The sequence below is a fragment of the Eleutherodactylus coqui genome, chromosome 4 (genome assembly GCF_035609145.1).
Source record: "Eleutherodactylus coqui strain aEleCoq1 chromosome 4, aEleCoq1.hap1, whole genome shotgun sequence".
NCBI classification, from domain to species: domain Eukaryota; kingdom Metazoa; phylum Chordata; class Amphibia; order Anura; family Eleutherodactylidae; genus Eleutherodactylus; species Eleutherodactylus coqui.
This window is the reverse complement of record NC_089840.1, coordinates 164,648,653-164,673,538: the sequence shown is the minus strand read 5'-3', so window position 1 is coordinate 164,673,538 and position 24,886 is coordinate 164,648,653. Positions and strand designations below refer to the sequence as shown.

The 24,886-nt window shown below is 44.1% G+C and overlaps 1 protein-coding gene across 1 annotated transcript in view; it reads left to right on the top strand.

Annotated features, from left to right (window-relative positions):
- Positions 1-24,381, top strand: part of CXCL12 (C-X-C motif chemokine ligand 12) — a 190,654-nt gene extending 166,273 nt beyond the window's left edge. Inside the window, exon 4 of the mRNA XM_066600347.1 lies at positions 18,308-24,381. Within this exon, the coding sequence (XP_066456444.1) occupies positions 18,308-18,323 (16 nt within the window). The 3' untranslated portion in view covers positions 18,324-24,381. The remainder of the gene's footprint in view (positions 1-18,307) is intronic.
- Positions 24,382-24,886: the final 505 nt, after the last annotated feature.

The following is a 24,886-nucleotide window of genomic DNA, read 5'->3' as shown; positions in this document are numbered from 1 at the left end:
TTGTCAGAGAGTGTGTTTAGTGTGGCTGGGGGAATCATCACGGATAAGCGTACCCACCTGTCAACCGACAGTGCCGAAAGGCTTACACTCATCAAGATGAACAAAGCCTGGATTTCCCCAGACTTCTCTTCTCCACCAGCGGACAGCAGCGATACATAAACAATACGAAGGCTGCACCCGTGGATGGAAGCATCGTTCTCTATCACCATCCAAAAGGGGGACCTTTTTGCTTTATCAATCTGTGTATAATATTCATCCTCCTCCTCCTGCTCCTCCTCCTGAAACCTGACGTAATCACGCCGAACGGGCAATTTTTCTTAGGCCCACAAGGCTCAGTCATATAATTTTTCTAAACAATTTTTATACGTTTCAATGCTCATTAAAGCGTTGAAACTTTCACCTCAACCAATTTTTATTTTAACTGGGCTGCCTCCAGGCCTAGTTACCAATTAAGCCACATAAACCAAAGCGATTAATGGGTTTCACCTGCCCTCTCGGTTGGGCATGGGCAATTTTTCTCAGGTACATTAGTACTGTTGGTACACCAATTTTTGGGGGCCCTCGCCTACAGTGTAATCCAATTAATTTTTTGCCCACCTGCATTACAGCTGACGTAACATCAGCTGTGATGGGCAATGCAATGGGATATATTTATGTACCGCCGGTGGGTTCCAGGGAGCCACCCATGCTGTGGGTCCACAGGGAGTTGTAAATGCATCTGTGTCCACTTCTAAAGAACCCCAGTCTGACTGGGGCATGCAGTGTGGGCCGAAGCCCACCTGCATTAAACATGACATTATTACCTCAGCTGTGATGGGCAATGCAATGGGAAATTTTTTTATGTACCGCCGGTGGGTTCCAGGGAGCCACCCATGCTGTGGGTGCACACGTAATTCCCATTGCGGAGTTGTACCTGCCTGTGACTATTTATAAAAAACCGCGGTCTGACTGGGGCATGCAGACACCTTGACAGAATGAATAGTGTGTGGCACATAGGTTACCCATTGCTATGCCCACGTGTGCAGCTCCAGATGGAGGTGGCACAGGATTGGATTTCTCATTGCTTCTGTACAGCATTGTGGACTATCACCCCGCCCCTTTTAAAGAGGATCGCTGCCTAGCCGTGCCAACCCTCTGCAGTGTGTGCCTGCGGTTCCTCTGGCAGACGCACTTATAAATAGACATGAGTGTGGCATGGCATGAGGGCAGCTGAAGGCTGCGCAGGGACAATTTGGTGTGCGCTGTGGACAATGGGTCGTGCAGGGGGGGTTGGGCAGCATGTAACCCAGGAGAAGTGGCAGCGGAGTGTCATTCAGGCAGTGATTGTGCTTTGTTGGAGGTAGAGTGGTGCTTAGCTAAGGTATCCATTGCTAATGAGGGCTTTTCAGAAGTAAAAGTTGTTGGGGGGGCCCACTCTTGCCGCTATTGTGGCTTAATAGTGGGACCTGTGAACTTAAGATGCAGCCCAACATGTAGCCCCTCGCCTGCCCTATCCGTTGCTGTGTCGTTCCCATCACTTTCTTGAATTGCCCAGATTTTCACAAATGAAAACCTTAGCGAGCATCGGCGATATACAAAAATGCTCGGGTCGCCCATTGACTTCAATGAGGCTCGTTACTCGAAACGAACCCTCGAGCATCGCAAAAAGTTCGTCTCGAGTAACGAGCACCCGAGCATTTTGGTGCTCGCTCATCTCTAGTTGGGACCCATTAGCTTTTCCTATTTATGACATAATCAATGCTCCTGCGAAATTTCGAGTTTCTATGACACCGGGAAGTGAGAGAATTAGATTCCATACGTAAAATTTGGACGCTAATTCTTTTGCGCATAAAATTGAATAATCGAGTTGGGACCCATTAACTTTTCCTATTTATGACATATTCAATGCCCGTGCCAAATAGTAAGTTTCTATGTGAGAAAATTACATTCCGTACATAAAATTTGGACGCTAAATCTTTTGTGCATAGAATTGAATAATCGAGTTGAGACCTATTTACTTTTCCTATTTATGACATAATCAATGCTCCTGCGAAATTTCGAGTTTCTTTGACACCGGGAAGTGAGAGAATTAGATTCCGTAAGTAAAATTTGGATGCTAATTCTTTTGCGCAGAGAATTAAATTATCGAGTTGGGACCCATTAACTTTTCCTATTTATGACATATTCAAAGCCCGTGCCAAATTTTAAGTTTCTATGTGAGAAAATTACATTCCGTACGTTAAATTTGGACGCTAATTCTTTTGCGCATAGAATTGAATAATCGAGTTGGGACCCATTAGCTTTTCCTATTTATGACATAATCAATGCTCCTGCCAAATTTCATGTTTCTATGACACCGGGAAGTGAGAGACTTAGATTCTGTACGTAAAATTTGGACGCTAATTCTTTTGCGCATACAATGGATGAATAGTGTAGTAATGCATAAAGAACAGACAGACAGTCATTCATTTATATATATATATATATATATATATATATATATATATATATGACATCAGGAAGTGAGAAAATTAAATTCCACATGTAAAATTTGAACGCTAATTCTTTTGCGTTTAGAATTAAATAATCGAGTTGGGACCCATTAGCTTTTCCTACTTATGATATAATCAATGCCCGTGTCAAATTACATCGGGAAGTAAGAGAATTAGATTCCGTACGTAAAATTTGGACACCAATTGTTTAGCGCTTAGAATTGAATAATCGACTTGGGACCCATTAACGTTTCCTATTTATGACATAATCAATGCTCGTGCCAAATTTCAAGTTTCTATGACATTGGGAAGTGATAGAATTAGATTTTGAACGTAAAATTTGGACGCTAATGTTTTTGTACTTAGAATTGAATAATCGAGTTGGGACCTATTAACATTTCCTATTTATGACATACTCAAAGCTCGTGCCAAGTTTCAAGTTTCTATTACATTGGGAAGTGAGAGAAATAAATTTTGTACGTAAAATTTGGACGCTAATGTTTTTGCGCTTAGAATTGAATAATCGAGTTGGGACCCTTTTACTTTTCCTATTTATGACATAATCAATGCTCGTGCCAAATTTCAAGTTTCTATGACATTGGGAAGTGAGAAAATTAGATTCTGTACGTAAAATTTTGACGCTAATTGTTTGGCGCTTAGAATTGAATAATCAAGTTGGGACCCATTAACTTTCCCTATTTATGACATAATCAATGCTCATGCCAAATTTCAAGTTTCTATGACATTGGGTAGCGAGAAAATTAGATTCCGTATGTAAAATGTGGATGCTAATTCTTTTGCGCGTCGAAATGAATAATTGAGTTGGGACCCATAAACTTTTCCTATTTAATACATAATCAATGCTTGTGCCAAATTTCAAGTTTCTATGACATTGGAAAGTGAGAGAATTAGATTCCGTACGTAAAATTTGGACGCTAATTCTTTTGCACCTAAAATTGGATAATCGAGTTGGGACCCATTAACTTTTCCTATTTATGACATAATCAATGCTCATGCCAAATTTTTTGTTTCTATGACAACGGGAATTGAGAAAATTACATTCCGTTTGCAAAATTTGGACGCTAATTCTTTGGCGCTTAGAACTGAATAATCGAGTTGGGACCCATTAACTTTTCCTATTTATGACATATTCAATGCTCATGCCAAATTTCAAGTTCCTATTACATTGGGAAGTGAGAGAATTAGATTTCGTACGTAAAATTTGGACGCTAATTCTTTGGCGCTTAGAATTGAATGATCGGGTTAGCACCCATTAACTTTTCCTATTTATGACATATTCAATGCTTGTGCCAAATTACAAGTTTCTATGACATTGGGAAGTGAGAAAATTAGATTCCATACGTAAAATTTGGACGCTAATTCTTTTGCGCTTAGAATTGAATAATCGAGTTGGGACCCATTAACTTTTCCTATTTATGACATAATCAATGCTCGTGCCAAATTTCAAGTTTCTATGACATTGGAAAGTGAGAGAATTAGATTACGTACGTAAAATTTGGACGCTAATTCTTTTGCGCTTAGAATTGAATTATCTAGTTGGGACCCATTAACTTTTCCTATTTATGACATAATCAATTCTTGTCTCAAATTTCAAGTTTCTATGACATTGGGAAGTGAGAAAATTAGATTCCGTACGTAAAATTTTGACACTAATTCTTTGGCGCTTAGAATTGAATAATCGAGTTGGGACCCATTAGCTTTTCCTATTTATGACATAATTAATGCTCATGTCAAATTTTAAGTTTTAATGACATCGGTAAGTGAGAGAATTAGATTCCGTTCGTAAAATTTGGATGCTAAATCTTTGGCGCTTAGAATGGAATAATCGAGTTGGGACCCATTATCTTTTCTTATTTTTGATATAATCAATGCTCGTGCCAAATTTCAAGTTTTAATGACATCGGTAAGTGAGAGAATTAGATTCTGTACGTAAAATTTGGATGCTAAATCTTTGGAGCATAGAATGGAATAATTGAGTTGGGACCCATTAGCTTTTCCTATTTATGACATAATCAGTGCTCGTGCTAAATTTCAAGTTTCTATGACATTGGAAAGTGAGAGAATTGGATTCCGTACGTAAAATTTGAACGCTAATTCTTTTGCGCTTAGAATTGAATAATCGGGTTGGGACCTACTAACTTTTCCTATTTATGACATAATCAATGCTCGTGCCAAATTTTATGTTTTTACGACATCGGGAAGTGAGAAATTTAGTGGCAATGATGGAAATCAAACGATCTACACGGGGGGGGGGGGCGTAACTGTTCGACGACGCTCGCACGCGCGCCATTTATCATAGGATAGTTGTACTATGCCTATAATCTTCCCAGGTGTGTACTCAACAACTTCCTAAAGTTTTATCGCGATCGGATGAATGGCGTAGTAGTGCATAAAAGACAAACAGACAGACACACAGATAGACACGCACGAAGACAGACACACACACATACATTTAATTTTATATATATAGATGACATCAGGAAGTGAGAGAATTAGATTCCGTACGTAAAATTTGGATGCTAATTCTTTTGCGCTTAGGCTTGAATAATCGAGTTGGGACCTATTAACTTTTCCTATTTATGACATAATCAATGCTCGTGCCAAATTTCATGTTTCAATGATATTAGGAAGTAAGAAAATTAGATTCCGTACGTAAAATTTGGACACTAATTCTTTGGCGCTTAGAATTGAATAATTGAGCTGGGACCCATTAAATTTTCCTATTTATGACATAATCAATGCTCGTGCCAAATTTCAAGTTTCTATGACATTGGGAAGCGAGAAAATTAGATTCCGTATGTAAAATTTGGACGCTAATTCTTTTGCGCTTAGAATTGAATAATCGAGTTGGGACCTATTAACTTTTCCTATTTATGACATAATCAATGCTTGTGCCAAATTTCATGTTTCTACGACATTGGGAAGTGAGAGATTTAGTTGTAATGATGGAAATCGAACGATCTACACGAGGGGGGGGGGTGCGTAACTGTCGACGACGCTCACACGCGCGCCATTTATCATAGGATAGATTTGCTATGCCTATAATCTTCCCCGGAGTGTACTCAACAACTTCCTAAAGTTTTATGGTGATCGGATGAATGGTGTAGTAGCGCATAAAGGACAAACAGACAGAAAGACACACAGATAGACACGCACGCAGACAGACACACACGCATACATTCAATTTTATATATATAGATGACATCAGGAAGTGAGAGAATTAGATTCCGTATGTAAAATTTGGATGCCAATTAGAGATGAGCGAACGTACTCGTCCAAGCTTGTTACTCGTTCGAGTATTAGCGTGTTCGAGATGCTCGTTACTAGAGGCGAGCACCACGCGATGTTCGAGTTACTTTCACTTTCATCTCTGAGACGTTAGCGCGCTTTTTTGGCCAATAGAAAGACAGGGAAGGCATTACAACTTCCCCCTGCGACATTCAAGCCCTATACCACCCCCCTGCAGTGAGTGGCTGGCGAGATCAGGTGTCACCCGAGTATATAAATTGGCCCCTCCCGCGGCTCGCCACAGATGCATTCTGACAAGATCAGGGAAAGTGCTGCTGATGCCGGAGCTGCTATACGGAGAGCGTTAGGAGTGATTTTAGGCTTCAAGAACCCCAACGGTCCTTCTTAGGGCCACATCTGACCGTATGCAGTACTGTTGAGGCTGCTTTTTGCAGTGTTGCACATTTTTTTTTTGTATATCGGCCGTGCAGAGCATTGCGTCCAGAGCATTGCGTCCTGCAGTAATTTTACATAGTCCACGGCCAGTAGTGGTGGTGAGGCAGGGACAGTGAAAGACATATCCAGTCTATATACGCAGTGGGCTTTTCCAAAAAAATTTGGGGAAAAAAATCTATTTCGGCTGCCTGTGACCGTCCTGACTGTACTGCGTCTCTGCTGGGGGTAGTTGTCCTAATTCATACGCAGCCAGCTAAGTGTTACAGCAGGCTTGCGCAAAATTCTTTCCTGGCTCTGCGTTGCCTCTTACATCACCGCTGTCATCCTGTCCAGAGTGAAACCGTCTGCAGTAATTTTACATAGTCCACGGCCAGTAGTGGTGGTAAGGCAGGGACAGTGAAAGATATATCCAGTCTATATACGCAGTGGGCTTTTCCAAAAAAATTTGGGAAAAAAAAATCTATTTCGGCTGCCTGTGACCGTCCTGACTGTACTGCGTCTCTGCTGGGGCTAGTTGTCCTAATTCATACGCAGCCAGCTAAGTGTTACAGCAGGCTTGCGCAAAATTCTTTCCTGCCTCTGCGTTGCCTCTTACATCACCGCTGTCATCCTGTCCAGAGTGAAACAGTCTGCAGTAATTTTACATAGTCCACGGCCAGTAGTGGTGGTGAGGCAGGCACAGTGAAAGACATATCCAGTCTATATACGCAGTGGGCTTTTCCAAAAAAATTTGGGAAAAAAAATCTATTTGGGCTGCCTGTGACCGTCCTGACTGTACTGCGTCTCTGCTGGGGGTAGTTGTCCTAATTCATACGCAACCAGCTAAGTGTTACAGCAGGCTTGCGCAAAATTCTTTCCTGCCTCTGCTGTGCATTCCGTAAGCGAAGTCAGCCTCCAACCACAGGCCAATAAGCGGCACATTTAATTACAGCGTTCTGTTTCTGCACTACTGGTAATACAGCATGCTGAGGGGTAGGGGTAGGCCTAGAGGACGTGGACGTGGGCGAGGACGCGGAGGCCCAAGTCAGGGTGTGGGCACAGGCCGAGCTCCTGATCCAGGTGTATCGCAGCCGACTGCTGCAGGATTAGGAGAGAGGCACATTTCTGGCATCCCCACATTCATCTCACAATTAATGGGTCCACGCGGTAGACCTTTATTAGAAAATGAGCAGTGTGAGCAGGTACTGTCGTGGATGGCAGAAAGTGCATCCAGCAATCTATCGACCACCCAGAATTCTGCGCCGTCCACTGCTGCAACTCTGAATCCTCTGGCTGCTGCTCCTCCTTCCTCCCAGCCTCCTCACTCCATTACAATGACACATTCTGAGGAGCAGGCCGACTCCCAGGAACTGTTCCCGGGCCCCTGCCCAGAATGGCCAGCAATGGTTCCTCTCCCACCGGAGGAGTTTGTCGCGACCGATGCCCAACCTTTGGAAAGTTCCCGGGGACCGGGGGATGAGGCTGGGGACTTCCGGCAACTGTCTCAAGAGCTTTCAGTGGGTGAGGAGGACGACGACGATGAGACACAGTTGTCTATCATTCAGGTAGTAGTAATTGCAGTAAGTCCGAGGGAGGAGCGCACAGAGGATTCGGAGGAAGAGCAGCTGGACGATGAGGTGACTGACCCCACCTGGTTTGCTAAGCCTACTGAGGACAGGTCTTCAGAGAGGGAGGCAAGTGCAGCAGCAGGGCAGGTTGGAAGAGGCAGTGCGGTGGTCAGGCGTAGAGGCAGGGCCAGACCGAATAATCCACCAACTGTTTCCCAAAGTGCCCCCTCGCGCCATGCCACCCTGCAGAGGCCGAGGTGCTCAAAGGTCTGGCAGTTTTTCACTGAGAGTGCAGACGACCGACGAACTGTGGTGTGCAAGGTTTGTCGCGCCAAGATCAGCTGGGGAGCCACCACCACCAGCATGCGTAGGCATATGATGGCCAAGCACCCCACAAGGTGGGACGAAGGCCGTTCACCGCCTTTAGTTTGCACCACTGCCTCTCCCCCTGTGCCCCAACCTGCCACTGAGATCCAACCCCCCTCTCAGGACACAGGCACGACCGTCTCCCGGCCTGCACCCACACGCTCACCTCCGCTGTCCTCGGCCCCATCCAGCAATATCTCTCAGCGCAGCATTCAGCCGCCACTAGCGCAACTGTTTGAGCACAAGTGCAAGTACGCCGCCACGCACCCGCACGCTCAAGCTTTAAACGTGCACATAGCCAAATTGATCAGCCTTGAGATGCTGCCGTATAGTCTTGTGGAAACTGAAGCTTTCAAAGACATGATGGCGGTGGCCCCGCGCTACTTGGTTCCCAGTCGCCACTACTTTTCCCGATGTGCCGTCCCAGACCTACACGACCACGTCTCCAGCAACATTGTAAGCGCCCTCACCAATGCGGTTACTGGCAAGGTCCACTTAACAACGGACACGTGGACAAGCACAGGCGGGCAGGGCCACTATATCTCCCTGACGGCACATTGGGTGAATTTAGTGGAGGCTGGGACTGAGTCAGAGCCTGGGACCGCTCACGTCCTACCCACCCCCAGAATTGCGGGCCCTAGCTCGGTGCTGGTATCTGCGGCGGTGTATGCTTCCTCCACTAAACCACCCTTCTCCTCCTCCTATGCAACCTCTGTCTCACAATCAAGATGTGTCCGCAGCAGCACATCGCCAGCAGTCGGTGTCACGCGGCGTGGCAGCACAGTGATGGCCAATCGTCAGCAGGCCGTGCTGAAACTACTCAGCTTAGGAGATAGGAGACACATGGCCCACGAACTGCTGCAGGGTCTGACAGAGCAGACCGACCGCTGGCTTTCGCCGCTGAGCCTCCAACCGGGCATGGTCGTATGTGACAACGGCCGTAACCTGGTGGCGGCTCTGCAGCTCGGCAGCCTCACGCACGTGCCATGCCTGGCCCACGTCTTTAATTTGGTGGTTCAGCGCTTTCTGAAAAGCTACCCACGCTTGTCAGACCTGCTCAGAAAGGTGCGCCGGCTCAGCGCACATTTCCGCAAGTCCAACACGGACGCTGCCACCCTGCGGACCCTGCAACATCGGTTTAATCTGCCGGTGCACCGACTGCTGTGCGACGTGCCCACACAGTGGAACTCTATGCTCCACATGTTGGCCAGGCTCTATGAGCAGCGTAGAGCTATAGTGGAATACCAACTCCAACATGGGCGGCGTAGTGGGAGTCAGCCTCCTCAATTCTTTACAGAAGAGTGGGCCTGGTTGGCAGACATCTGCCAGGTCCTTGGAAACTTTGAGGAGTCTACCCAGATGGTGAGCGGCGAGGCTGCAATCATTAGCGTCACCATTCCTCTGCTATGCCTCTTGAGAAGTTCCCTGCAAAGCATAAAGGCAGATGCTTTGCGTTCGGAAATGGAGGTGGGGGAAGACAGTATGGCGCTGGATAGTCAGAGCACCCTCATGTCTATATCTCAGTGCGTTGAGGAGGAGGAGGGGGAAGAGACAGCTTGGCCCACTGCTGAGGGTATCCATGCTGCTTGCCTGTCATCCTTTTAGTGTGTATGGCCTGAGGAGGAGGAGGAGGAGGAGGAGGAGGAGGATCCTAAAAGTGATCTTCCTAGTGAGGACAGCCATGTGTTGCGTACAGGTACCCTGGCACACATGTCTGACTTCATGTTAGGATGCCTTTCTCGTGACCCTCGCGTTACACGCATTCTGGCCACTACGGATTACTGGGTGTACACACTGCTCGACCCACGGTATAAGGAGAACCTTTCCACTCTCATACCCAAAGAGGAAAGGGGTTCGAGAGTGATGCTATACCACAGGACCCTGGCAGACAAACTGATGGTAAAATTCCCATCCGACAGCGCTAGTGGCAGAAAGCGCAGTTTCCGAGGGCCAGGTAGCAGGGGAGGCGCGGAGATCAGGCAGCATGTACAGCGCAGGCAGGGGAACACTCTCCAAGGTCTTTGCCAGCTTTATGGCTCCCCAGCAAGACTGTGTCACCGCTCCCCAGTCAAGGCTGAGTCAGCGGGAGCACTGTAAAAGGATGGTGAGGGAGTACGTAGCCGATCGCACGACTGTCCTCCGTGACGCCTCTGCTCCCTACAACTACTGGGTGTCGAGGCTGGACACGTGGCCTGAACTCGCGCTGTATGCCCTGGAGGTTCTTGCTTGTCCTGCGGCTAGCGTCTTGTCAGAGTGGGTGTTAAGTGCGGCTGGGGGAATCATCACGGATAAGCGTACCCGCCTGTCAACTGACAGTGCCGACAGGCTTACACTCAGAAAGATGAACAAAGCCTGGATTTCCCCAGACTTCTCTTCTCCACCAGCGGACAGCAGCAGTACATAAACAATACGTAGGCTGCACCTGCGGATGGAAGCATCGTTCTCTATCATCCTTAAAAAACGGGGACCTTTTAGCGTCATCAATCTGTGTATTATATTCATCCTCCTCCTCCTGCTCCTCCTCCTGAAACCTCACGTAATCACGCCGAACGGGCAATTTTTCTTAGGCCCACAAGGCTCAGTCATATAACTTTTGTAAACAATGTTTATACGTTTCAATTCTCATTAAAGCATTGAAACTTGCACCTGAACCAATTTTTCGTTTAACTGGGCTGCCTCCAGGCCTAGTTATAAATTAAGCCACAGTAACCAAAGCGATTAATGGGTTTCACCTGCCCTCTTGGTTGGGCATGGGCAATTTTTCTGAGGCACATTTGTACTGTTAGTACACCAATTTTTTTGGGCCCTTGCCTACAGTGTAATCCTAGTAATTTTTATGGGCTTCTCCTGCACTCATGGTACAGCAAGGTGTGTGGGGTTGGCCTACACTTTTGCTACATAAATGTAACTGGGGCCTTGTCTATACTGCAACTACTGAAATGTGAAAGAGACTGTTATCTCCCTAAACTGCTGCAACGGGAATGTTACTGTGGCCTGTCTTGACTGCTACTACTACTGAAATGGAACTAATACTGTGCTCCCCCTATACTGCTGCTTCGGAATTGTTACTGGGGCTTGTCTTGAGTGCTACTATTACTGAAATGGAACTAAGACTGCGCTCTCCCTATACTGCTGCTTCGGAATTGTTACTGGGGCCTGTCTTGAGTGCTACTATTACTGAAATGGAACTAAGACTGCGCTCCCCCTATACTGCTGGTTCGGAATTGTTACTGGGGCCTGTCTTGAGTGCTACTATTACTGAAATGGAACTAAGACTGCGCTCCCCCTATACTGCTGCTTCAGAATTGTTACTGGGGCCTGTCTTGAGTGCTACTATTACTGAAATGGAACTAAGACTGCGCTCCCCCTATACTGCTGCTTCGGAATTCTTACTGGGGCCTGTCTGGACTGCTACTACTACTGAAATGGAACTAATACTGTGCTCCCCCTATAATGCTGCTGGTGATATGTTACTGGGGCCTGTCCCTAATGCTACCGCTGAAATGTTACTAATTCTGGGCTCTGCCTATACCGCTGCTAATGCTATGTCACTGGGGTGTGGAAACGGAGGCTTTCCAAAGACATGATGGCGGCGAGGCCATTTCCCACCAACGCTGTTACTGTTAAGGTGCATATAACCACGGAGACGTGGAGAGGACATGTAGTGCCTCAAAAACATCCCCCTTCTCCTCCAACAATGAAAACATTCTTGGCAAATACCTGTGCATTGGTCCATCTGGTGGCAGTCCAAGAATTTCACCTTTAACGACACAACAAGAGAGCCCCCCCCACCATCCCCCCGCCACGGCCCACTTAATCCTGGCCACATTCCGAAAACCAACTAAATAAACCGCGCTACTAGGTACGCAGTCGCCACCACATTCCCACCAACGCGGTTACTGTTAAGGTACATATTACCAGTCTGACTGGGGCATGCACTGTGGGCCGAAGCCCACCTATATTGTATCTGACGTTAGCTCTGCTGTCCAGGGCACTGCAATGGGATTTGTTTATGGTTCCAGGGAGCCACCCATGCTTTGGGTCCACACGGACTTCACATTAGGGATTTGTACCTGCCTGTGTCTATGTATTAAAAACCCCGGTCAGACTGGGGCATGCAGTGTGGGCCGAAGCCCACCTGTATTTAATCTGACATTAGTTCTACTATCCGGGGCACTGCATTGGGACAAACTACAGGATCAATACAGCGCTAATGAGACATGCACAGCTACGCTAGCATTGGAGTCCGCTGTAGGCACGCAATTGCTGAGGGTTTGTGCAGAGGCCTATGTCCTGGGTGCAGTGAAAGTCCGCTTCCAGCCTAGGATTGCTGAATCTGTGGGCCGAAGCCTATGCCGTGGGCACGGTGCAAGTCTGCCATGTTTGGCCGCTCAAATCAATTTTTGGTTCATGCCTTGGGTTTCCTAGGACCCACCTATGCTGTTGGTGCAAACTTAGTTCCCATTGCGGTTTTTGACCTGTCTGGCACAAAGGCACTGACTGACTTGGGTAGGGGGCAGAGCGCTGACGGCTTTCCCCTTGCAGTGTGGATTGAGCTATACGACACCTTGACAGAATGAATACTGTGTGGCACATGGATTCCCCATTGCTATGCCCACGTTTGCAGCTCCTGACGGAGGTGGCACAGGATTGGAGTTTTCATTGCTTCTGTACAGCATTGTGGGCTATCGCCCCGCCCCTTTTAAAGAGGGTCGCTGCCTGCCCTGCCAACCCTCTGCGGTGTGTGCCTGCGGTTCCTCCTCATGGCAGATGCACTTATAAATAGACATGAGGGTGGTGTGGCTATGAGGCCCGCGTGTGTCATGAGGGCAGCTGAAGGCTGCACAGGGACACTTTGGTGTGCGCTGTGGACACTGGGTCGTGCGGGGGGGTTGGGCAGCATGTAACCCAGGAGAAGTGGCAGCGGAGTGTCATGCAGGCAGTGATTGTGCTTTGTTGGAGGTAGTGTGGTGCTTAGCTTAAGGTATGCCTTGCTAATGAGGGTTTTTCAGAAGTAAAATTGTTGGGAGGGGGGGGGGGAGGCACTCTTGCCGCTATTGTGGCTTAATAGTGGGACCGGGGAACTTGAGATGCAGCCCAACATGTAGCCCCTCGTCTGCCCTATCCGTTTCTGTGTTGTTCCCATCACTTTCTTGAATTTCCCAGATTTTCACAAATGAAAACTTTAGCAAGCATGGGCGATATACAAAAATGCTCGAGTCGCCCATTGACTTCAATGGGGTTCGTTACTCGAAACGAACTCTCGAGCATCGCGGAAAGTTCGACTCGAGTAACGAGCACCCGAGCATTTGGTGCTTGCTCATCTCTAGTTTTTAAATATTATCACAATATTTGCTATGCGCCAATCCAGTGGAACTGACCCTGTCACTATAGAGTCCCTAAATATAAGAAACAAGTCATTGCTTAAGTCCTTTAGAACCCGGGGGTGTATGCCACCAGGACTGGCAATTTGTCTATTTTAATCTTTTTAAGATAGCTCTGCACTTTTTCCTGGGTTAAGGCCGATTTAGACACAACGATTATTGCACTAAATTCACTCAAAAGCCATCTTTTGAGCAATCAGCGTTGCGTCTAAATGCGCTGCCATTGTGCGCTTTTTGTTCACTATTAGTTCATCGCTGATTTTTAGCAAGCTAAAAATCAGTGATGACTCTTATCAGCGTTGCATGCTGAGTTCTCAGTGGGATACTTCTGATAGCATGCTTTCAGCTGGTATTCCACTCAGACTTCTCAGCAGGATACCAGCTGTTTGCATACACAAAGCAGCTGCTGTTCTCAGAGATGTCAGTGGTGTCCCACTCTGCCTTCATTTAACTCTTAAATAGCTAATTAGCTACTTCAGAGTTTATACAAAGATGATCGCTCAAAAATGTCACTCCAACTGTCGTTTGAGCGTTTTTTGAGCGATCATCTTTCAGTGTAAATGGGGCTTTAGACTGTTAACACACTAGAGAAAAAGCTTTTAAATAGATTTGCTTTCTCCTCATCACCCTCTACAATTGTTCCTGCATTATTTATTAAAGGGCCAACACTTTCAGCCCTTGGTCAGACGGGCGTTTTTTCGCACGATCTGCGCATATATAGAACCATTGCTTTGCAATGGCATCGGTCACATGGCCGCTTTTTATGCGGATGTCCGATAAATTATAGGACACGAGGAATCGCAGATTGCGCCAATCTGCGTTCTGCGATTCCTTGTGTTCTATAAGTGCGCTCAATGGGGCCGGCGGCAGCAGACCCCATTGAGAACATGTACTCCAAAGATCATTCTCCTCTGCCACAGCTGTAACAGCTGTGGCAGAGAAGAACGATGTTCGCCCATTGAATTCAATGGAGACGGCAATACAGCCGGCCCCATTGAAAGCAATTGGCTGCCGGCGAGCGCGGCATGAATTTTCGGGCAGGGCTTAAAAATATAAGCCCTTCCCTGAAAAACATCCAAGAATGTGTAAAAATAAAAAAAATATATATACTCACCTTGTCCCTGCAGCCGGAGTTCAGTCGCGGCTGGCCGGCAGTTCTCCTGAACTGCTCTGTGTAGTATTCAGCAGCCAGGGATTTAAAATCCCCGCCTGCTGAATGGGCTGCCTCTGATTGGTCACAGCCCTCACCAATCTGAGGCAGCTCTCACTCACCCATTCATGAATTCAGTAAGTGCTGCCTCTGATTGGCTCAGCGCAAGGACCAATCAGGGGCAGCTCTCAGCTATTAAACAGGATTTCACATAAAGACAAACCCCTGCCCCTTTCTGTTTTCTACTGTCCCTTCTAAACAGACTGTAACCCTGTAAGTTCAGCGCCCAGTAACAGTTTTATACCCAACCAGGTAATTCCTGTTAGTTTTCCTCAGACATCATTACTTCTAGTTTGTCTACTTTATTGTTAGTTACAACTGTTATTATCATAACAGAAGAAACACAGATTTGTAATTGTGTTTTTATTCTTTCTCACCTTTCAATTTGGAGAATGCCTATGTAATACACAGTGAGCGCTCATTCCATACATAATTGCACATGTGTCAAACACAAGGCCCGCGGGCCGAATCCGGCCCACTGCCTCGTGTTATGTGGCTCGTGGCGTGCCGACGCCGCTCACCACTGCAGCGATTACCAGCTGGGGTGCCGCAGCTCCCCGTTGGTAATCGCGCTGTTGCCACTGATCCCGGCGCACACTGACGTCAGTGTGCAGCCAGGATCCTCCTCCCTGAGTCCCCTGCTCATTAGTTCCGCAGGAGAGGACTCGGGGAGGAAGCTTGCTGGGCACACACACTGACGTCAGTGTGCGCCGGGCTCAGGGCAAGCAGAGAGGGAGCGACGCTGACAGGCAGAAGAAAGTAAGTATATGGAGTGGGGGCTGCCTATTACTGGGGGGCTACCTATTACTGGGGGAGGGGCTGCCTATTATGGGGGAAGGGGCTGCCTATTACTGGGGGGGGGACTGCCTATTACTGGGGAGGGGGCTGCTTATTACTGGGGGGCTGCTTATTACTGGGCGGGCTGATTATTACTGAGGGGGGGTGCTTATTACTGGGGGGTGCTTATTACTGGGGGGAGGGCTGCTTATTACTGGGGGAGGGGCTGCTTATTACGGGGGGGCTGGTTATTACTGGGGGGCTGGTTATCACTGGGGAGGGCTGCTTATTACTGGGGGGGCTGGTTATTACTGGGGGTAGGGGGGCTGGTTATTACTGGGGGAGGGGGTTGGTTATTACTGGGGGAGGGGGTTGGTTATTACTGGGGGAGGGGGCTGGTTATTACTGGGGGGTTATTACTGGGGTGAGGGGTGGTTATTACTGGGGGGCTGGTTATGATTGGGGGGGCTGCTTATTACTGGGGGGAGGCTGCTTATTATTATTACTGAGGTGGGGGCTTATTACTGAGGGGGTTAATATTATTACGGAGGGGGGAGCTTTTTTACTAGGGGGGCTTATAATTATAACATTGTTATGGGGGTTAATATTACTAATTGGGCCACTGTGGGGTCGTTATTTTTACTGGGGCCACTATCAGGGTCACTATTAGGCCTCGTTCACATGGGTGTAATTGTATTGTAATACGCTGCGTATTTGCGCAATCATAAATCGCTTATGCCTGTATAATTGCGTACGTACAAAGGAATGCAGATGGGCCCACTGAAATGGTGCGCAAATATGCAGTGAATACATAGGTTTCCTGCGAATTCACCACGTATTTGCACGGCCCATTCACTTCAATGACCTATTGGGGTGTGTAGTATGTAACAAAATAGGTCATGCTGTGTGAAAATATACATCATGTGAATGACTCATTGAAATCAATGGCTTCTATTCACTGCATATTATGTACGCAAATACACTTGTGTGAACAACCCCTAACTATACTGTCTTAGGCCCCCTGTACACAGGCAGAAATTCCGCGGCGGGATTTCCTGCAAAATTTCCGCCCGTGAAAGCTGCCATAGGATTGCGTTAGAAAACGCAATCCTATGCAGACGGCTGCGATTTGTCTGCGCAACATCTCGCACAGAAAAGAAATCGCGGCATGCTTTATTTCTGTGCGGGGCAGCTGGCACATCACAGTGCCGGAGCCGCGGGAGCAAGTGAGTGCCGCGCTGGTTCCTGTAGGGGCACGGGTCGGGTCCCGCTGCGAGAATTCTCACAGCAGGATCCGACCCAGCCGTCTGCAGGCGGCCTTACAATCGGCCCTTTGAAGGTCACCATAAGCCTGATGTGGCCCTTGGTGAAAATTAGTTTGACACCTCTGCATTATTGGAAGCACAGCTAACTGTAAAGATGATAGAATGTGATTACTTTTGTCTTTGAGCCTTATTTTTAGTTGTGTGACTTCATTGTTTAATGGATAGAAACTATTTATAAAAGGAATCATACTGCAGTCATATTATAGACGATACCACACACAGTGTTGTGAAATAGACCATTAGATCGGAGCATATTATTGTCTTGGAACATTTATGTAAGCTGTGAATATTTTCTATATATACATACATAGAATGTCTCTTTATGTAAACATGCAGGAAATGTTTAATTTATAAGGAAGTAATTGTATCACTTCCATTTGTAAGGAAAATGCAGAAATTGTTTCTTAATTCTTATGTGAACTAATGGAAAAATATTGCTTAACCCTTTAACTACCTTCCATTTATAATTTTTTTTTTAGGTTTTACTACTTAAAAAAATTAAAACCCTTTTATTAAATACAAACTATTTTTTTTGCCACCGCAGTCTGAGCGTCATAAGTTTTTTATTTTTACAGTGATAGAGGTGTGTGACTGATCATTTTTTGTAGGACACAGTACATAGGCAGGGCTTAATAGGGTAAAATACATGGCAACCCAGGGAGCATTCACTTGGCCCAGGAATACCATGGCAACCATTGGCACTCTGCAATCACATTCCGGGGGTGGGTGGGGGGTGATGATAAGTAGGAATAGGGACATCCCCCCCAGTGGCCGACGTACGTCTTACATACTGCAGTCAACATTGAGAATGCATGTAAGTTATTAAACAGCAGTGACTGCAGCTAGCTCCAATCATGGTGGTTTGCAGCAGGTGTCTCTTCATAGCAAACTGCAGCTCATGTACGTCACAGAGATTAGGCAGTTTAAACTATGTACATATTGGGGGTTGTCCCTTTCTTGTTTAGGTCCATCATACAATATTCATGGAAAAGGTTAGAATAATGTTTACCATTAGTATCCTCATTAATGACACTAGGATTTTTTCTGATGGCAAATGCTATGATTTGGCTGCAGTCCATGCCCTCGGCCATAGAATACAATAATAGCATGAGTTCAAATGTGTATCCTGGATATGGTGCCTCTGACTATTATTGCACTGCGGGCTTTATAGCGTGTTTAGGGAAATAGCCTCAAATATTTAGTAAGGCTGAGAAGATAAAACATACAGTGCATAGCGATACCTTGGGTATATGCTGCGAACTTTACCTTTTCCAGTAAAATGTACTGAAAGTCTATGGCAAGGCAATTTCCAAATCCGAATTTTGTTGCACATTCACTGTGGCAAATTGTGTAAAATATTGTTACATGTGCATCCACACTTATAGATCAATCAGAGTCAAACTGAAAAAAATAAATAGAAGAGCAAAATATATAATTCTACTATAACATGTGTAGCCATTGCCTAATTAACATTTATATGATATAATCCTTTTCTTACCAACTGTTTCTTCTTTACCAACAGGAAGGTGAAAACTTAAACTCTCCCTCAGGTGCGGCTCAGAAGACATTTGTCAACCGTATTATCCCGCACTGATCCCTTCCAAATATGCCAAATGCTTCCAACTGCACACAGTACTCCACTTCATACTGTGCTTCTACTTTATATATATAGTGAGAGAGATGGGCACTTGATACTTGTCAATCCAACAATGTTAACAGATTGGACAGCTGCACTGATAAGTTAAGATTTAAAATTTTGTTCTTCATTAATGGCACTTAAGCCTTGTACAGGGATGATCGGGAAAAGGGTTAAAAAGGTGGAGATCAGTAAAAAGTGAAAAGCAAGAAATACCTTCATTGTTGCCAACCTTCCCTTTGCATATTTAATAGGAAGAAGTTACTTAAACCTGTTATTTTTGGTCTTTCTGGTCCAATTAAATGATTGGCCTTATTTCAATCATAACAGTAATATTACATACATCATATCTCAGACAAGGGGGCAGATAACATCTAGAAAGGCCAAATGATCCATTCTAATTTAGGGCTCGGCCAGACGAGTGTGTGTTTTGCGCGCGTATAATACCCACTTCTAAAAGAACAAATGGGTTCTTATAGAAGCGTTCATTTGTGCGGAATTAGCAGCACAAAACAGCATGCACCTAAAAAAGATAGGACATAGGTGCGCGTTTTACCAGAGTTTCCATTGACTTCTATGGGAGTAGGAGTTGATGGAAACTCCTGCACACGGAATAGCTTCCCCACTGCTTACAGCAAGGCATTGAAAAGATGCTTTTGGCCATTGAATGGCTGTGATTGGTCCCTGCGCTCAGCCAATCAGTGGCAGCACTTCCAGGAGGCGGGGATTTTAAAATGCCCGACCAGAAGAAATGCTTCAGAAGAGAGCTGGGGAGAAGACTCGCTGGAGCTGTCACAGCTGTCACAGCAGAGAGTCCCATCATCACTGAACATTGTGACAGTGTTCAGTGATGAGGGGATCTTCGTGGAGCAGCTGCTCCAGTGAACAGGCAAAGTTTAATGCGCTGTGCATATGAAACTTTGCTCATACACGCATTTTCAACTTTTGCGCAAATAGGCACTCAAAAAAACACGCTCATCTAATCACAGCCTTATAGGGACTCACTAGCATGGGCCTAATACATGTTACAACAGATGGTGTGAATAGTGTTAGTATTGGAAACATTGATATCAATCCATAAATTTGGCTTACATTATTTTAATTAAACAAAATCTGAGATACCGAATAACGAAGAACATGCATTAGATTTTGGCAGTACGAACAAATATATATTTACGGTAGTCCAGCAATGCAAAGCCTCAATAGTAATCCTTAGCATCTGTTGTTCATTCGTTTTTTTAATCCTTTAGCAATTCATCAGCATTAGTTGCATTCCATTTTGCAACCCATTTCTTATCGGTATTTCCCCCAAATGCCTCAGCTCTTCATTCCACTAGTATCTATTTCTGGAGAAAGAATTAAAATCAGATGGAAATGAGAAAGTGACTGAAGGTTGGTGAAGGGATCCCGAGTAAAGCAGAAAGTAGACATTCCAATTAATAGGCTGTAATAATGTTTCACACTACTATCGTTACTTCAGGGATAATATGGGTACTCAATAGCAAGACTTTTCAATTCAATTCCCTGTTCCTCTTTCACATCATAACTATGTTTGCACTGAGAGACATGTGCATGGCATTGGCCATGGTTCATAGATTGCACTTGAAAACGGTCGCCCAGTTTATGCAAATAAAGATTAATTATTGTAAAATAAAACGTTCTGCGCCTTTTCAAATCCTTTGTCTCTGCTCCTCACCACTTCCAAGATCTTTGTTTGCTATCACTTAATTGGGAACAGAGGCTGAAAACCCATAGAGCCTTCTCAAAGCACATTGTTTCAGTTACTGTACAGTAAATCTAGTCTAAGGCCGATTCACATGGATGTATTTGGGCACAAAAAGTTTGCGCACATAAAATTTGCACATGCACCAGAAGATACAACCCATTGATTTCAGTCAGTTTGTTCGCACGTGCATATTTCATTTGTGCATAAAAATATGCAGCAAGCTTTATTTTTCTGCACATTGATCTTTTTGAACTCATGAAACAGAGAGCAGTGGTATGTGTTTTTTGCAGGCGCAATTGCGCACGATTTGCATGCAAAAAAACCCAATAAAATACGCAGATGCGCATGCAAATACACAACGCCCATTCTTTAGATACTCATTCGCTCATGTGAATTGTCTCCAGGAATCTGTGCTGATCCATGGCCTACACTGAACCACCTCTGAACTGTAATAAGCCATGAACTTTGTATTCATCTAAGATTTCCATCAAAATGACGTCTCCCATTATATAAAATCAAGTCTATGGAAAACTGTGAAGATTTCATGCATAGATACTACCTAACTGTATAACTCTTCATTATAGAATGAACGATCTTAATTGGGGAACTAGGAACACCCCTTTAAGGTCTTTTAAATAGGAAACCCACCATTCCTTCTTCCCTGGTAGTACAGGACATGAATTTCCAGTAACATCTTGTATTCTTTCTGGCCATTTCTAAGGAAATGCGTTATTTGTGCTGGCATTAATTTAATTAGTAAAGAAGAAATTGGGTTAATCCCTGTGCTTTCAGGTGCTTTACATTACAGGGGTAGTGTGCACGATCAATTATTTTTTCCTTCTTACAATTAGGCATTTCTATGCCCCATTGCCTACAGTGATGGTTATTGGACTGGCAGCATCCTACTAAACTATTCTACAAAACCTATTTTGAATATTAGGATATCATCTATAATAGGAGTCGCTCCACTCTTCTCTTGACTTACCACTGAAAACCTTGTACACCGGGCCAAGTTTATGGTGGAGTTGACAAAAAAAAACCTGCCAGCTGTTTAATAATGGAAGTCATATACATTACATAGCTAGTGGCCCAACACTAATTATGTAATGTATTTGACTTCCATTATTTAGTACTTCTGTCACAGGCTGCTGATTCAAAGATATGTAAGTATAGGACAGATTGTAATAAGAACTTCTGGAGATAAAACTTGTGTTGTGGATAGGTTTAAGTAAAAAGTCATCAGTCTGAGAAGGGGTAAAGATCCTTTGGCTGTTTTACCTTCTATACCTGTGAGGCAATGCATAGCAGGAAATGTAAACTGATTGCATATGAGTACTTCTACGTTGATGTAGAGGAGAGTGAGATAAAACGTGGTGCTCAGTGTTACTTGTAGTTGTAATGGGTTAAACAGCAGCTCACTCTTTCAGCAGCCAGTAAGTTCCATTTTAGAAGACTAGTAAGCATAAATGTTGTACAGATTTCCATAGAAATATTTCTAAGATGTCTGAAATAAAGTAGTAATTGTGGGGACAGACATTCTCTAGACTTCCTGTCACTGATTTTAGCCAAAGCCAGAATTCTAATATGAACTAAATTCATGAAAGACTTTTTCTTTTCATTCCTTTTGGAAATGTATCAGAAACTACATTTTGCAAACCGCCTAATTCATAGTTTCTTAACATTCTTTACCTGAGTACCCTTCCTTCCCCTATATCAAATACCAGTAAAGCCATATTTTGGCTCCATGTGTGCTAAATTGTATAGACCCTTAATACTGATAACGGTCTATAAAGCAATCCTGTGCTTCCATGTAGACTCCCTTTCCATATAGAAGCATCTACAGTTGTCTTTCTGCCATATTTATACAGAATCTAACAGAGATTGTAGAACGCCCCATCGTTTCTTGTAAGAAGAAGGGATCCTTATCTTCTGGATGAGAATATCTATAGTACCGTACATGGCATACATAACCATACCACAGCATGAACATGTAGGCACTCCGTGTGCTACACTACATGCTCCATGCACATGGCTTTATTGTACAGGCTAAGGCTGGCTTTACACAGGCAAATTTGCTCACAATTGTGAATGCAAAATTTGCTTGTGCAATTTTGTAGTGCATAGAATCCATTAATTTCAATGCGTTTGTTCACATGTGTGAATTTTCCTGTGCATTTCAGTCATGCAAAAACCCCCACATTTTTGCATCAAAAGTCCCCATAGAAGTCATTGGAGATGTGCAAATATGTGCAGTATGCTAGGAGATAAGTGAAACACTGCGTAGTTGCGCAGGAAAAAGAATACATCAGGAACACATTAGCCATTTCAATCGATGCATATTTTTTTTGCAGCACGCAAATGCACATGCCTTGCGTGTGGAAAAAGTACAGTAAAATATGCCGATGCGTAAGCAAAAAAGCAACTTTCGTTCTGCAAAAACGGCTTTGATCATATAACATGCTACAACTATTACAAGAACAGCCTGGAGCAGTAATACTACAGACATGGTGTGCAGACCCTTGTACGCAGGTTCCAAATGTAGTCTCCAATTCTCACCCATTATTGTCTTATTTCTATGTGGTTTATGTAAACTGCTCACCCCTAAACAAGTTTACCATCCTTTTCATACTCCTCTCACATGAAAGTTCTGAGAAAAAAGGTGTCTGAAATATTCATATCCCCAAGAACTACAATGCGAGTAATATGTGATGAGGTGCAGCTGAATGCTCTTGCTGTAGTGATGTCTGTAGGTTCTGATGCTCTAATATACAGTTAATCATGGATATAAATGCTTTGTTTGCCATTGTAAACAATTTCTACTAAACCTTGTAAGCCATAATCATGTTATAAACCTGAAAATATACTAAAAAGCACTGGATTTATGGAAAGAATGCACTGCCATAGCAATATGTTCATTTTCTGTGTTTTACTGAATCCACTGTAACCTCAATAAATGTGAACCATTCCAATCACAAGTTTATCCTCTAAGGCCGGGACCCCATATTACAGTTGTGTCCGGTATCAAATCTGATGTGCTGGATGCTTGAATTGTTCCATAGAAACTACGGGATCAGTTGTGGGATCAGTTTAACCCCCAACTTTTTACTACAACGCTGGAGAGGAAAAGAAGGCAAATGGTGGTCAGGTATATGGGAACCCGGCCTAAGATATTGGTTGGTACATGCAGAGCAAATTGTTCTCCATCTCTTGCATGCAAGCTCATAAGTAGTGTAGTGTTACATATATATTACTTATCTAGTCTCATATAAGAAAATACAATTGTGCTGATAGTTCAAGTAATATTAATATTGTATTTAAAGGTTCAGAAAGTTTAAAACATTCAAATAAATATTGTCGGCTATAAATAATGAAGTTCATAGGACACTAAAGATGGCAGCCAAGTATCATAAAGTAATCTGAAGGGAATTCCGGAGAATTTCAGCCCTAGTAAATAATAGTTGACATGAAGAGTAACAGCCCTGCAGAGACCATACATCTGTTTCATGAAACAGAACTCCTCAGCTGTCTTGTCTGTTCAAGTCAAATTTTCAACTTTAGTAAACACATTGTGATCAAGCAGTAGAAGACCTCTACTTAGAACTCTGCCATTCTTCTTGGAATGTATGAATAAGTTGACAACTGGGTGAAACCATTCCTCTTGTCAGTATATTGTGGAATGGACAGTTTCAGAGAATACAGGGGCACACCACAATTTACAAGCAGAACAGTAATCGCCAATTGTCAATTTATTGACCTATTTCCAAGAAGAGTAAGAGAGTAACAGCGCAGTGCCGAGTTGTACTGAAAGATGCTTCAGAATTGTTGTTTTCCATGTACTGTACTAACTAGAAAGAAATGACAGCTGACCAGCCTTTACAGTAAATCTAGTTCCAACAGATGTACAATGTAAGTGACAGTTACAGGCATCAGAGAAGACATGTTGTATCACTTTGCACTGAACTCCTGATGTGGGACTTTTGCTCTGCGTGTACCAACCTGCACATAAGTGTCAACAGAGAGAATCATTCTGCTCCTTGTGTGCATTGTTCCATGCATTAGATTTCCCAGATAATGTGAACAAAGACTCCTGGTAGCACAACGGCAGCTCCCACCATCTTTGTAATCTTTTCCTACCTATATTGTATACTTTTTATATAAAAATACATTTAATTTTTATATTTACCTGTGCACTTATACTTGTATGGTATGTACCAAATAAAGAAGCATTTTCTTATCTTTGACTGTTTAAGAAACAATAATTCACATTTGATCAGCATGATTGGTGGTTTGTATCATTTATATGATGTTAAGGCAAAAATAAGTTGAAGTTATAGTTATCTGTCATTTTCCCACATTTTCAATGGCAATAAGTCAAATATGTGCAAACACACTGTACATTTGTTTTTAATCATTTAAGAGACGTACAAAGTTAGCATTAATTATTAACATTTTCTGGAGCATTTTGTTTACCTACACCAAGCCAAGATTGCAAAGGCTCATCGGTGTCAGAATGATAGATATCCCAATAAGTACCCCCATTTTAAAAATTAGACCCCTTAATGAATTCATCTATAGGTGAAGTAAGAATTTTGATCCTACAGTTTTTAATATAAAACAAGTGAAAAAATATATTTATTTTTTACAAATATGTAAATTTCAAGACTTTTTTTTGTTCATACAAAAAAAAGTATAAACAGGCAGGGAAACTCAGTAGATACACCTCAAATTGTATCCTAGTG